Genomic DNA, 12,562 nt, shown 5'->3' with positions numbered 1-12,562 from the left:
AGCAGTCACGCCCGGGTGTAATAAAGCTATTCATCAACCATTGCCCTGGAAGTGCATTCTCCTAATTAGCCTCAATAGCCATGTAATGCCTGGTTTGGACTAACAAGCCTAATCAGTCCATAAAACAATGGCAGCGTTCAATTACGCTATGCTCCAAAGGCAGCATGGACGACGCCCTCCACGCGCTCAACAATCAATTCAATATCCTCCTTTGACACATTGTACGCCGGCGCAATTTGTATGATATCCCCATTACGACCATCTGCAACCCCAGCGCCAGGGATAACGGAGATGGAGTGCTCTTTTTGCAAGCCTGTCAAGTGCACCTTTTGCGCTATGCCCGCTTCCGCTGGGAAAGGCTCTTTGGTCTCTTTGTCTCTGACGAACTCGAGCTATGCAGTGATTTGTCAGTCCAATACTCGCCGGAGGTAAAGATATGAAATATACTTACAGCCCAGAACAGTCCTCGTCCGCGAACATCGCCGACATTCCTATGCCCACCTAGGCGCTCATTGAGAAGCCGGCCTAGATACTCGCCTTGCCGGCGAACATTATCTAACAGGTTTTCTTTCTGGATAATCTTTTGGACAGCGCATGCTGCAGCGCATGCGATGGGGTGTCCCTGGTACGTCTGACTGTGGGTGAAACTGCCAGTTCCTTTGCTGAGAACGTCTGCCACCCGGTTGCCGACGAGCAGCGCTCCCACAGGGGCATATCCTGCCCCTAGTCCCTTTGCAACAGTCTGAAGGTCTGGGACAACGCCCTCCTGCTGCCAGGCGTGCAGAGTACCCGTCCGCCCCATCCCAGACATCACCTCGTCCAAAACGAACAATGCCCCGTGGCGGTCGCATACTTGTTTCATTGCCTTCAGGTATCCCGGCACTGCAGGAATACAGCCCAGTGTCTTTTTTCAATTAGTTTACTTGCAAGCGCGAATTGGTCCGAGTTGTTGACCTACCGTTCCTGACATGGTTTCCGCGATGAATGCACAGACAGTATCGGGCCCGACCCGCTGAAACTCATTCTCCAGCTCCTCAGCCAGGCGAGAGACATACTCCTCATTGCTTTCACCTTTCTTCATCTCCCGGTATGGGTAGCATGGCGAGACGTGCGATGTGCTTGCCGCCAGTATAGGCTCGAATATCGCCCGCCGCGCCTTGTGCCCACCGGCCGCCAACGATCCTAACGTATTCCCATGGTACGACTGCCTCCGCGCAATGAACTTTGTCCGTTGTAGTTGAGGCTTCGAGAGCTCTGTAAAATACTGCCGTGTCATTTTGAGTGCGGCTTCGATTGCCTCGGTGCCTGTCCCGGTCAATTATCGAGCACCTATAGTCTCAATCAAGAACATTCAAGAGGGCAAGGACGAAAAAGGAACCCACCAGAGCTGACAATAAACACCTTGCTCATCGCACCCCCCGTCGACTCGGTCAGGAAGGTGGCTATCTCTTCCGCAGCAGGCACAGTGAAGAACGGCGAGTAGATGTAGGCTACCTTGTCTAGCTGCGCCATGATTGCCTGCTTCACCTGGGGTTCATTATGGCCCAGACAGGCGACTGCGGCGCCACCGCTGGCATCAAATATTGTACGACCATCGCTGGTGTGCAGGTAGTTTCCCCGGCTGTGGATAACCTCTGGGGGGCGTGTGTCGATTTTGGTGTAGAGAACTGAGTGAGGCATGTTGTAAATGGATATTTAGATATACCGCACAGAGAAAGAGAGAGACGCCACCTAAGCCAAATGACAATAACTACAACAGGAGAGGCGTCTGATCACTTTTTTCATGATCTGTCACTCCGGGTGCGTGCTGCTGCATAAGTACCAGGCCGTCCCCGTTATCAACGCCGATCGGCGAGCAGCACAGCTTGCGGAGTAACTCTTGGAGTAACGTCGCCGGCGACACGAGCAAATCGGCGTTGAGCCATGTACTTACTTATCTGCAGGGTATGGTCTTCGGAGGACTCAGCCTCTTATTTCAGTCTGATGTGCTCTGTATGCTCGCTCTTCACCGAGGTGGTGTTGCTACTGCATCCGCTATGGCGCATTCCCAGGCAGCGGCTTTCTGTTCAAGCTCTTGTGCGTCATAAACCTCGATGGTGCTACATCTCTGGTTAAACTGTTTCTGTACAATAATCGTCTGACAAGCGCACCGTTCTTATGCTGTAGGCTGACCTGCTGTACGTCATGCGCGTGGTTATACGCGCAGATGAGTTGAATCTTAGAACAAGTACCAGACCTACATATCAAATACCTAACTGGGCCAAAGACATTGCCCTTATCTCTCTAATAGATCGGAAATGAGCGCTTAGTCCGCAAAGCCCGGGTGAGTGAGGAGGCTGGGTGGTAAAGCATCCGGGAATGAAGGTTACTTGACACTTATCCTGAACACTCATAACATGGCCATCAGGGGAGTGATTGACCAAGGAACCGTTTATCTGTGTGTGAAAATTTGTTTCATGATTCCCACAGATGAATTAATTAGCTTTGGCTTTGAAGCACTTGAAGTGAACGCTAATTTTCGACGAAGTGCAGTGACAGGAGCTTACCGAGTTAGCCATGATCAGGAGTCAGACAGTCGTCCAGTGCTTGACGCGCTGGAGAATTCGGTTGTAAACGTTCTAGGTAGTTATTATACACGATATAGTCAGATATTGGCAGTCGATACACCACCCGCAGCTTGCAAGATCCGCGCGATCTCACAACGACTAGCATACCTGGCTGCCTCTAGTGCATTACCATGTCGTCCACCCTGTGCTTTTACACCAGCATTTCTGCCTAATAAAAGTTTGATTACTGCCTCGTGCTTCCGAACCTTTATATGTAGAGCATCTAGTGTTAGTGATAAGATGCTGTATTATTTCAGTGTTGTCTTCTTCGAGTTTTTGCAAAGTGCTTTGACGAAGAGGGTAGATCGCTCGGTGACCAATCGCTCGCACTCTATCCAAGGCTCTAGTGTCTGGCCGGTTGATATCAAACTTCTCCCATTTACTCCATAGTTCCAGGATGATATCCTCGCAGCTTTCACAGAGGTGTAAATTGCTCAAAGTATATCCGCCTCTCCAGAACCACTGTTGCGATCTCGCACCTCATTGTCAACTGCGCTGAGCAATCCACCGGGGACTTCAGTTTTGTTATTGCGCGCCCAACATCCTTGCTTAGGCCCTTGATGGCCTGATAATACTTAAGGAGTGACTCGGTGACCTGGATACTCAGTGAGAAGAGTCCGGCAACACCCGAGGCAATGAAAAAAGGGTCGCCCATACCAGGAACTTGGTAGTTAAAATACCATTAGATCAAGATTTAGCAGCACGATATCGATATATGAAGGTGGAATATGACATGATATGAAGTCGCGGGGTCACCGAGCGATGTTCCCTACACATGCATGAGACTATTCCTAATACGAAGCTCACTCTTGTCCGGCTCTCAGCCTCGTGCTCGATATGCCAGAGACACATCGACTTGGATTACTACTGATACTCATCCCAGTCGAAACTCTCCTTGTCAAGCCCCATTTTACCCTCCCGTCTGCGGGAACAGCCATTTTAAGTTAGGGTCCAGAACTCAGAGCGACGAAAGTCGACACGACATGTCCTTCTCGCATGGCACTTGCGACCTCATTTGGACGAGATGGGGTTTGACTGTCCAAAGAATAAACCAAAGTTACGGGAATGGACTGTAGATAACGACCGACCCCTTCTCTTGCCAGCTTAGCAAGGTACTTTTAGTGCCATGAGATTGATTAACGCGCGCGGTTGTGGCTAAGGCAAAAAAGCCGGTATCCGGGGGTGCGTAACAATAACCTATTAGCCTTGAATAGTAAGCCCATTTCTGTATCATACAGTCGGTCACAGCCAATTATCAGATATTTTTTGTTGTCTTTGTGCAGCGTCTTATTAAGTACAGCTGCTAAGATAGAGTCGGCTAGAGACACTGCGATGTGCGAGCACTACCCACCTCGAACATCAACATGGACACCACTTTCCGACTGAACTCGATTGTTAACTAGACATTCTGTCACTGACATTGGGATACGAAGATCCCAGTCGTTCCAGTCGGTGCACAAACATGCAACCTGATCTCCGTCACGTTCTCGACTGCCCAACCAGCGTTAATACTCCCCCGCGGCGTCGGAACCCTCCCTTCCACCCAGGACAGGCCCATGCCAGTAATCACAGGCCGGAAAGCCCATTCCATAAAGCCCGGGCTAGTTGGCTGGATGCCGAGCAGATACTCGGTGAAGACGTATGTTGGCGCCTCGCCCCACGAGTGGGGGGAGGTAAAGAGGTCCAGGCCAGGTCGGCCGTCTGGGTACAAGTACTCCCACGATGTCCCTGTGTAGTATTCATCCTGATCAGTCATTGCAGCCCAGAGACCACTCAGTAGGACATCGATTGTCTCTACTATGGCGGCATGGTGCGGTTGGCCTCGGGCACGTTTGAAGAGTGCCTCGAGGAGGAAGCCTGACACCATTCGGAGAGAGGTTCGTTGACGGGTCTGAGGCAGTATCAGAGGTCGTTTTGTATCCAATCCCAAGCGAAGAGTTGAGAGAGCTGCGATGGAGGAATCTGCTTGACTGGTACTTGCTGTATTGGAGAGGATTGCCCACGCCTATCCGATAAGTGAGGATTCATTTAGACCAGTGAGACTGGAATTGTATGTCCCAAGGCTCTTGTTCCACAGCTGCTGATTGACAGCGAGGGAAAGATCCGTTGCTCTCTCTTTCCATCGATTAGCGGTGTCTGGTTTTCCCACGAGCTCTGCCACCTCAGCCATGCGCGTCAGGGTATACGCCAGCAGAGCAGACGCAGCAGTGCCATTGCTATCGCCCACAAAGAAGGCCCCTAATGAACCTGCTGTTGCAAGTCCCGATGCATATTTACATGAGGTATCATAGCTTCAAGGCCAGCTTCGATTTTCTCCCAGTACTCACGGATGAATTTGATATCTGCAGAGTCGAGATAATACCGCGCGAGGCTGTTAAGATACAGCATCTGGTAGTCCAGCAGCCTGTAAGAGTTGTAGAGACTTGCAAGCTTGGCCGCAAGGCCCATGCCAGGAGACATAGCGAGCAATCCAGTGCTAGGGCCAGATTCTTCCTGGCGATCTAGGATGAATTCCAGCGTCCTCTTGATCAAGTCGGAACGGTTTGTGCTGGCACTAATAATGCGCTGGGTGTGCGCGAAATCGCCACTCCAAACGAGTCGATCGCCTTTCGCGCCATCGAGGCAGACGGAGCTGAATTTGTCGAGACGTCACACTCCTCCAGAACAGATTCGTTCTTCATGGCATTGTGGTAGAGAAGAGTGCCGTTTCGCGAGTGCACTGCCACATCTTTCACGTATGCGAGCTGATCTTGGTATGGGCCGAAAACCCATGACCCCGGCGTAGGGACTTCCCGCAGAGAATTGGGCGCTAGTGACCAGGTGCAGCTCATTAAAGAGCACGGCAATGGTCGTCTTATTGTTGATCGAGACGATATAACCGTTAGGGGTGATCTTTGTCGAAATATGTAGCCACTCGCCATCTTTAACATCGAAGGAAAGAGGAAGTAAGAGATACGCTCCGTAGCTAATGTCGTCTGGTTAACAATATTGAATCCGTACCCTACAGCAAGCGTACTCGGCGGCAAGATGGTCCGGTTGGTATTCAGAAGGTCGAATGTTCAGGGTACTCGCTCGTCAGCACCAAAGCGAGTCCAAACCCCATCAGTGAGGTGGCAAACCTCCACCCAATTCCTCCCCGTAAAACTTTTGCTTGGAAGGTCATCGTACAGTTTGCGAGCGACGTCCCCAGAGCTGACTGCGCAGATTGCTGCCCGCGAAGAAGAACGCCGTCAGGCGCGACCTCCCATGTCGTCAGCGCTGTCCCCTTTTCGATGCAAGCTTGCTGAAGCGTTCCTGCACCCAGCGCCCAGATCTCATTGTATAGCGGGTTCGAGGATGCAAAGTATCCAGGTAATTGCTCTACCTCTGTCCACTCATTGAGGGAACGGATACCCACGCCGCAAACACGCACAGTGGTATCATTGTTCAGCAGCCGCAGTCTCTGCCAGCGTTGCCCATCCTGCTGAAAGAATGGCTCAACATGCCCGGGACGGGTGATATTGAAAGTCTCGACACGAAAACTATTGGCAAGTCCGTTGCTGAATGTCCAGGGGCCGTCAGCCAAGGGCTCATCCAAGCCGCTTCTGGCTTCGGAGTACTTTGCCTCCATCTGAATTGCATCAGGGCTGGAACTTGAGGCCACATCCAGGAAGGGTTACCCGCCAACCTCGGTTCTATAGCCAAACACTGCGGTTGGAGTTGAGGGCGCTAGCGTTAGACACGTTAAGTCGGAGGTGTAGTATGAAGACCGGGACCATTGGCGGACTGTTGATGTTGATATGGATGGACAATTATCTCTCTGTATGCCTAGTTAGCAGAGGCTCCTGCATACGCTCCTTTGACTACCGAGTTTAGGGGCGTTTCGACATACCCATCGACAACCGCGATACACGCGGCCAGTAAAATGACCACGAAACGGTAAAGAGGAGACATCTTCGCTGCGCCTGCTTCCAGGGATGATTCCCTCTAAGCTCAGTCGAAATGGCCGTGTTCTGTGCGCTGTAGGAAAGACGCCGGAAATATGGGCGCTGCTTGGCGCTGTTTGTACCGAACTAAAGCAAAGCTCAGTGGAGAGCCGACATGGTCACCGAAGAGTGGATCACTTGCAATGCCTGCTCAAGACGATGTAATGAATAGACAATGCAGGATGCTTTGCAAAATACCGAGTCTGTTATATCTAGTGATGTATGTTTCCAGAATCTGCTCGGCCTCTAACACTCACCTCCCTCCATTGCATCGCGGCGCTTCCAGAGCCTGTTCACGTGGGAAATGTTGATCATTGACATTGCGTGTTTGACAGATCGGCCTCATGTGGGGGAATATTCGTGCTTGGCTGTTGATCTTCGTCTAGTCTGGGGGGAGAAGCAGAACGTAGCTAGACAAATCATGCCGGTACGCAATTCCGAGCCCTGGGGTGACTGCACCATGCTGTTATTGAATAGATAGAGACAAATAAGCATCCTCATCCTGGGTAGCACCACTCAGTCCATAGATAGCACGATTGCCTTGCACCCAAGGCTTATGGCAAAAGGTTCGGCTGTCTATCTGCTGGGCCACAGCAAGGCCCATTGGCCCTAAATACCGATCCTTGTGGAATGAAAGTGCAAACTAGCTTTCAAATTACGCAGCCATCTAATGATCTCTGCTTGAGGGTACTGTATATGGCTCTCGATTCCCCTGCCCAGCTTGACGGTTCAGAATCACAAATCATCGTCTTTGCTTATAACGCCAGACTCGTCCCAGACTGCTTATCGCAGCAGGCTTCTCCAGGGACCAGGTCAGATGAGAATCCTAGCGAGCGATTCATGATTGCCTGGCTAAGGGCTGGATCAGCCCTGACGCAAGGGGGCGTAGGCATCGCAGTCCTTCCGACTGAAATGCTACTCAAGCTTTCTCGTCTAGACACAGCTAAGCATTGAGCTTATAGTCTGGATCGGCCTATTAGGTTCCTATTCGCCCCTTGGTGTGTATAGAACATCCTTCTGTGGTGTCTTCGACCCCAGTTGTTGGTTGCCAACCCACTTGTTGCATTCCTCTTCGTCACGTCCCTTGCTGGACCTTGGAGAATTACATCTCGTGATCGAGCGGCGATAAAGACACATATAGTCTCATATTGCAGAAAATAACACGTGAACCTCTTGTTGTTCTATGCGGTGCTGGGCAAGTGCCATGGTCAGCTGCGGCGCCACCAGTTTGTAACGCATTATGCGCCAGGGCAAGGGAGATCAAGGGAATGTTGCGACGCCATAACTGCTTATGGATCCTTGGGTCTCCTTCCAGGTATTGAATTGCAGAATGAATTCGGAGCTGTGGGTTGGTGGCCTTGCTATGAATTAGTTGAGAGAAACAGGGGACCTTGTGAGTAGGGCTGCCCCGGGTGGTACTCACGCAGCACCACCTTATTTCAAGCCGAAATGAAATGGCTAAAATTCAACAGTCAAAAGAAAAGCCGTAAGGTCTAGGCCAGTCTAAGGTAAGGAATGCTAAGTTCGAGCGCCCAACGATCTAGAGCCGATTGAGCAAGCCCTCTAACCTTGGAACCGACGGCGCATACATATAGACACGTCTTTTCATTCAAAATCAACCAACCCCCAAGGACAGGTCTGGACTAGTATCAGCAACCTGTAAGCAGTCCTACTCGGAAAGTTCAATAATTCACTGTCAATGGACATCAAAGGCCAAATAAAAGTCCTCGAGCAGGATGTCTCCCACACTCCTGGTACGTCGCCTGTTTCATCCAACCCTGCCACCATATCTGATCACTCCCCAGGAACGCAAGTCTGGTTCTCCAGCGTCCAGACTGGTACGCGCTGGTCCCTATTCCAACGTACTTCAGATGTTGAATTGATCCCGGCCCCAGCGCCTACTGTTACCAACAACAGCTCCTCCCCGAACGACCCCCTCAACTGGCCTTCCTGGAGACGCGGTGCCCTCCTTTACGCAGTTGGTATCAACAGCTTTCTGGCTGCAGCTCTTGCTCCAATTCTGGCAACAGGCTTTCCCTCTATATCGTCTTCATTCGGCGTGGACCTGCAGAAGGTCTCCTTCACAATTGGCATCTACATGCTGGGCCTCGGTTTCGGCGCACTGATAGGGTCTCCAACCGCAATGCTCTTCGGGAGACGCCTCGTTTATGTTTCTGGCTCTGCTTTGCTTATTGTTTCTTCTGCTTGGGCTGCTGCTAGTCCGTCGTATACGAGTATTATTCTCGCTCGGTTCGTGCAGGGCTTCGCCGCAGCGCCCGGCGAGTTTCTCGTCTCGGTGAGTATCTCAGAAATCTATACGCCTCAGGAGAGGGGGTTCAGACTGGGCATCTATATGCTGCTCTTGGCTGGCGGAAAGAGTCTATCACCCTTGATTGGGGCGGGGGTCATTCAACGCTTAGGGTGGCGGTGGGTGCTGTGGTATGTCTATTCTCTTCGCGCTCATATGATGATGTATGAATGATTGCTGATAGTAACAGGATACTCACCATTGCGTCGGGAGCCTGCTTCACCTGTTTATTCCTTTTTGCGAGGGAGACGTACTGGGCAAGAGACTACAAGGTACGCTCCTCACACGGCCATTCAAACTGTACTAATAACACGTAGGAAGACGCCATAACCCCCCAAATGCCGGGCGAACTCTACACAGAGAACCTCCGCATCTCGCCTCCGTTACGGTTCTCTCACACGCTCAGCATATGGAATGGGCGTCTCTCCTCGGCTGGCTGGGTTAGCCTCACACTAAGACCCCTGGCACTTCTCAACTCCCCACCCCTCCTCTGGTCCGCCACGGTGTATGCCCTCTCACTGGGCTGGCTCGCCGTGCTCGCCGAGACCATAGCGCATCTGTTTCAGTCAGTAGGCGGATACGGGTTTACGCCGATTCAGGCTGGTTTGCTGTATCTCAGTCCTCTAATAGGAACGATCTTGGGCAGCGTTATTGGCGGGAAAGTATCTGATATCCTTGCTAAAGTCAAGGCATACCGCAATAACGGCGTGTACGAGCCTGAGTCCCGGCTCCTGATGATGATCCCAGCAATACTCGTGTCAACGTTGGGACTCGCCGGTTACGGCTGGAGCATTCAGCTTCGCACTCACTGGTTCATCCCAACACTCTGTTTTGGGGCGATCTACTTTGGCTGTATACTGGGGAGTACGATTGCGGTGACGTACTGTCTAGACTGCCATAAAGCGGATGCGATCGGAACACAGGTGGTCCTAAGTTTGATGAAGAGTAAGTCTTCCTTGCCAGGATATATTACCCTATACGGGACTGACTGGTATAGACACCCACGGGCTTGCGTTCTCTTTGTTCGTTGTAGATTGGGTCAAGGCTTGCGGACCGCGCAATACCTTCTTGATCATCGCTGGGATTCATTCCGCCTTCCTATCTGCGACGATTTTTATGTATATTCATGGGAAACAGTTTCGTATAAGGATGGGCAAGCGAAGTTCATAGCTTGCTATTTGTTTGCTTATATGAGGACATAAATGACTTCTCAGCGCTCACATTAATTTACATTGGTTCACATTGGTTCATAGTGATTTATATGGGTATAATATATATAATAATCAAATTCTACCTCCATTCCCTGAGAACCTAATTTACTCAGAAAAAAAACTGTGTGGCGGAAACCATATATCCCACACCCTGAAACCCGGCGCAACCGACCAGGGTCGTCCGAGTCATAATCACAAGCAAAATTAAAGACCCATTATCATTAGCATTTCCCTCTCAGGACCAGTCCTCATATACTCCATCCTGGCTAGCATTGGCCGGTATCAGGGCATGATATGAGAAGACAAGATTCATTCAGCTTATTAGCGAGTCTGCAACGTGGCACTCATTTTGACACGATCCTGACGTGATTATCTTGTATAACCAGTTAGTGGCTTCGAAATTACAGTCTGGATCAATTTCCTTTGGTGGCCCGTCCTCCCTGGTATGGACCTGTAAGAGGGATCGGTAGTAACTCCATCAGGCGAGACTAGGGCCGAATCTCTCTCCCAGTAACGAAAGCAGCGACACAAATCTAACTGGATCAGACTCTCCAGAACTCAGGAAATTGAGGAAAGCGTCGTCAGGTCTAGCCGCCACTCTCTCCTGGCCCTATTGCCGTACTGTCCTTTTTTCCCCGCTTCCTGGCATGTAACGCAGCAGCATCGAAACCCCTGTGCGCCAGATCCATGGCATGCAGGTTGGGGGTTCATTCAGATAGCAATTTAGACCAAAACTTCAGTCCAGCGTAAGCAAGAACATCATAACTGGTGATGTAAGGTCGCGTAGTCCAGTACCGGAATGGCTAATGCATATGCTAGGCGCCAGAGCCGCTCAGAACGAACGGTCCAACCTGGCTTCAAGTTCTCGACAGGGCTGATGTGACACGTTCGAGAGGAAAGGGGGACATTCAAAGCGGCCCAGCGACACGGATTTCTTTATATTCCTTTATCGAGAAGCTGTGTATGTTGCCGAATACTGACATTTCTGATCGAGATAGGTCAGATTATGGGCAATCACAATAAATTTGCTATCTACTTCCGATTCCTCAGCCGGTCAACTAGAAACAATGATGAAATTAGTAAAGTCGCATTCAGTACATTCAGTAACAGGTTTCCGTATAGCTTCTGCGAATATACGACAAGGTATTCCTAATGCCCAATTCAGTCATATTGATCTGCAGATTTGACCTATATCCAGAGATTATTTCGCATTATCAGGTAGTTGAGGGCAAGCGCAAAGGGTCAACCTGCAGGATAGAAGATCAGCTTTGACAGGCTGGATGATACAAATACCGATATACCTGCATACCACTGAATAAAATGATATGAATGACCGTCGTCACGGTTCCTCTTCCAGTCGTGGTCGGATATCTAGGGTTTGGTTACCGTCCGTCTCCAAACAAGTAGAGACCGAGAATTATTTTTTCTGCACAGTGGTACTATTCGGTAGTACTCGACACGAATTTGGCAGAATTAGTGCATTTACAGAAATCTCACCAATAATACCTAGTGGGTCTAGATCTATTTCGATCAGGTGCTAGTCTCGCATCAAGAGATCATTGGTTACGTCCCTGAATCACGGCCACTCCACCAAGGCCGCAATTTGCTGCGGCTCAGCTCCTATTAAGATCCCTGCGCGCTCATCTGCATCACCTCACTTTTTTCTCGATTTCTTCTCTTATTTTTAAATGAATATAACAGCTTATTACGCCATGAAGCTCACTTCGGCTCTTCTGGCGGTGTTACCGTGTGCCTTCTTCGCCTCGGCTAGTCAAGAGTCCTACGTCGGCTGCTTCAGCACTCCTGGCTCCTTCGAAAATCTCGGCACATACGTTTTCCAATCGATCGGCCACTGCCTCAACCAATGCACCAAGGCTGGGTATAATATCGGGGACTATGCGGCTGTCAAGGAGACCGATTGCTATTGTGGAGACGTCGATCCCGCAAAGGACGATCTGGTCGATGATGATCAGTGTACCACGCAGTGTCCGGGGTATGCGCCGGATGTCTGTGAGTGAGCCGGCAAAAATAACGCTTGAGAAACGCTGACAGCCTAGGTGGTGGAAGCGAGGCGTGGTCTGTGTACGTCGTTGGCGAGGCGAGACCGGATTTTTGGTCGTCCGAAACTACACCTAGCGGGAGGTCTGATCTTTGGTCCCATGGGACTACATCCAGCACGACGAGCGTCTCAGAGGGTCAGCCAACTGCTGCATCATCTGCCACATCGACTCCGACTGGGACCTCTACGTCTGAAGCTGCCTCCGCTTCCTCCTCGTCTCCAGCCAGCGTCTCAAGCACGTCGGCCTCGGCTTCGACCAGTATTGAACCGACCCCGACTGGAAATAGTGCCAGTCGCCGCTACAGCTTCTTTTTCTAAGAAAGTCGTTAGCTCAGACGTCTAGCTGTGCGAAATGAGAGCAAGCGGGTTCTGAACGAGTTCTACAAGAACGACACCACCGCGCTTCGTGGGGG

General features: G+C 50.7%; 4 protein-coding genes across 4 annotated transcripts, besides 1 other annotated feature; 2 read left to right on the top strand and 2 right to left on the bottom strand.

The window, feature by feature from the left end:
* Positions 1-12,562: part of a sequence feature (contig 1.115 2577..127320(1)) that runs on past both edges of the window.
* ANIA_06930 (uncharacterized protein) lies at positions 147-1,680 on the bottom strand (the record flags this gene model as incomplete). The annotated part of the gene is made up of 4 exons (XM_659442.1): positions 147-392; positions 452-904; positions 959-1,305; positions 1,383-1,680. 4 exons carry the CDS (start codon positions 1,678-1,680, stop codon positions 147-149), a joined length of 1,344 nt encoding a protein of 447 aa, XP_664534.1.
* ANIA_06929 (uncharacterized protein) lies at positions 4,018-6,892 on the bottom strand (the record flags this gene model as incomplete). The annotated part of the gene is made up of 5 exons (XM_659441.1): positions 4,018-4,611; positions 4,884-5,238; positions 5,726-6,216; positions 6,478-6,644; positions 6,829-6,892. 5 exons carry the CDS (start codon positions 6,890-6,892, stop codon positions 4,018-4,020), a joined length of 1,671 nt encoding a protein of 556 aa, XP_664533.1.
* Positions 8,271-10,049, top strand: ANIA_06928 (uncharacterized protein; the record flags this gene model as incomplete). The annotated part of the gene is made up of 5 exons (XM_659440.1): positions 8,271-8,325; positions 8,377-9,010; positions 9,070-9,151; positions 9,197-9,824; positions 9,913-10,049. 5 exons carry the CDS (start codon positions 8,271-8,273, stop codon positions 10,047-10,049), a joined length of 1,536 nt encoding a protein of 511 aa, XP_664532.1.
* ANIA_06927 (protein wscB) lies at positions 11,803-12,467 on the top strand (the record flags this gene model as incomplete). The annotated part of the gene is made up of 2 exons (XM_659439.1): positions 11,803-12,100; positions 12,148-12,467. The coding sequence occupies 2 exons, from the start codon at positions 11,803-11,805 to the stop codon at positions 12,465-12,467; spliced, it is 618 nt and encodes a 205-aa protein (XP_664531.1).

The sequence above is a fragment of the Aspergillus nidulans genome, chromosome I (assembly GCF_000011425.1).
Source record: "Aspergillus nidulans FGSC A4 chromosome I".
In the NCBI taxonomy this organism is placed as follows: domain Eukaryota; kingdom Fungi; phylum Ascomycota; class Eurotiomycetes; order Eurotiales; family Aspergillaceae; genus Aspergillus; species Aspergillus nidulans.
Note: the sequence above shows the minus strand (reverse complement) of the source record. Positions and strands in the feature narration are given on the sequence as shown.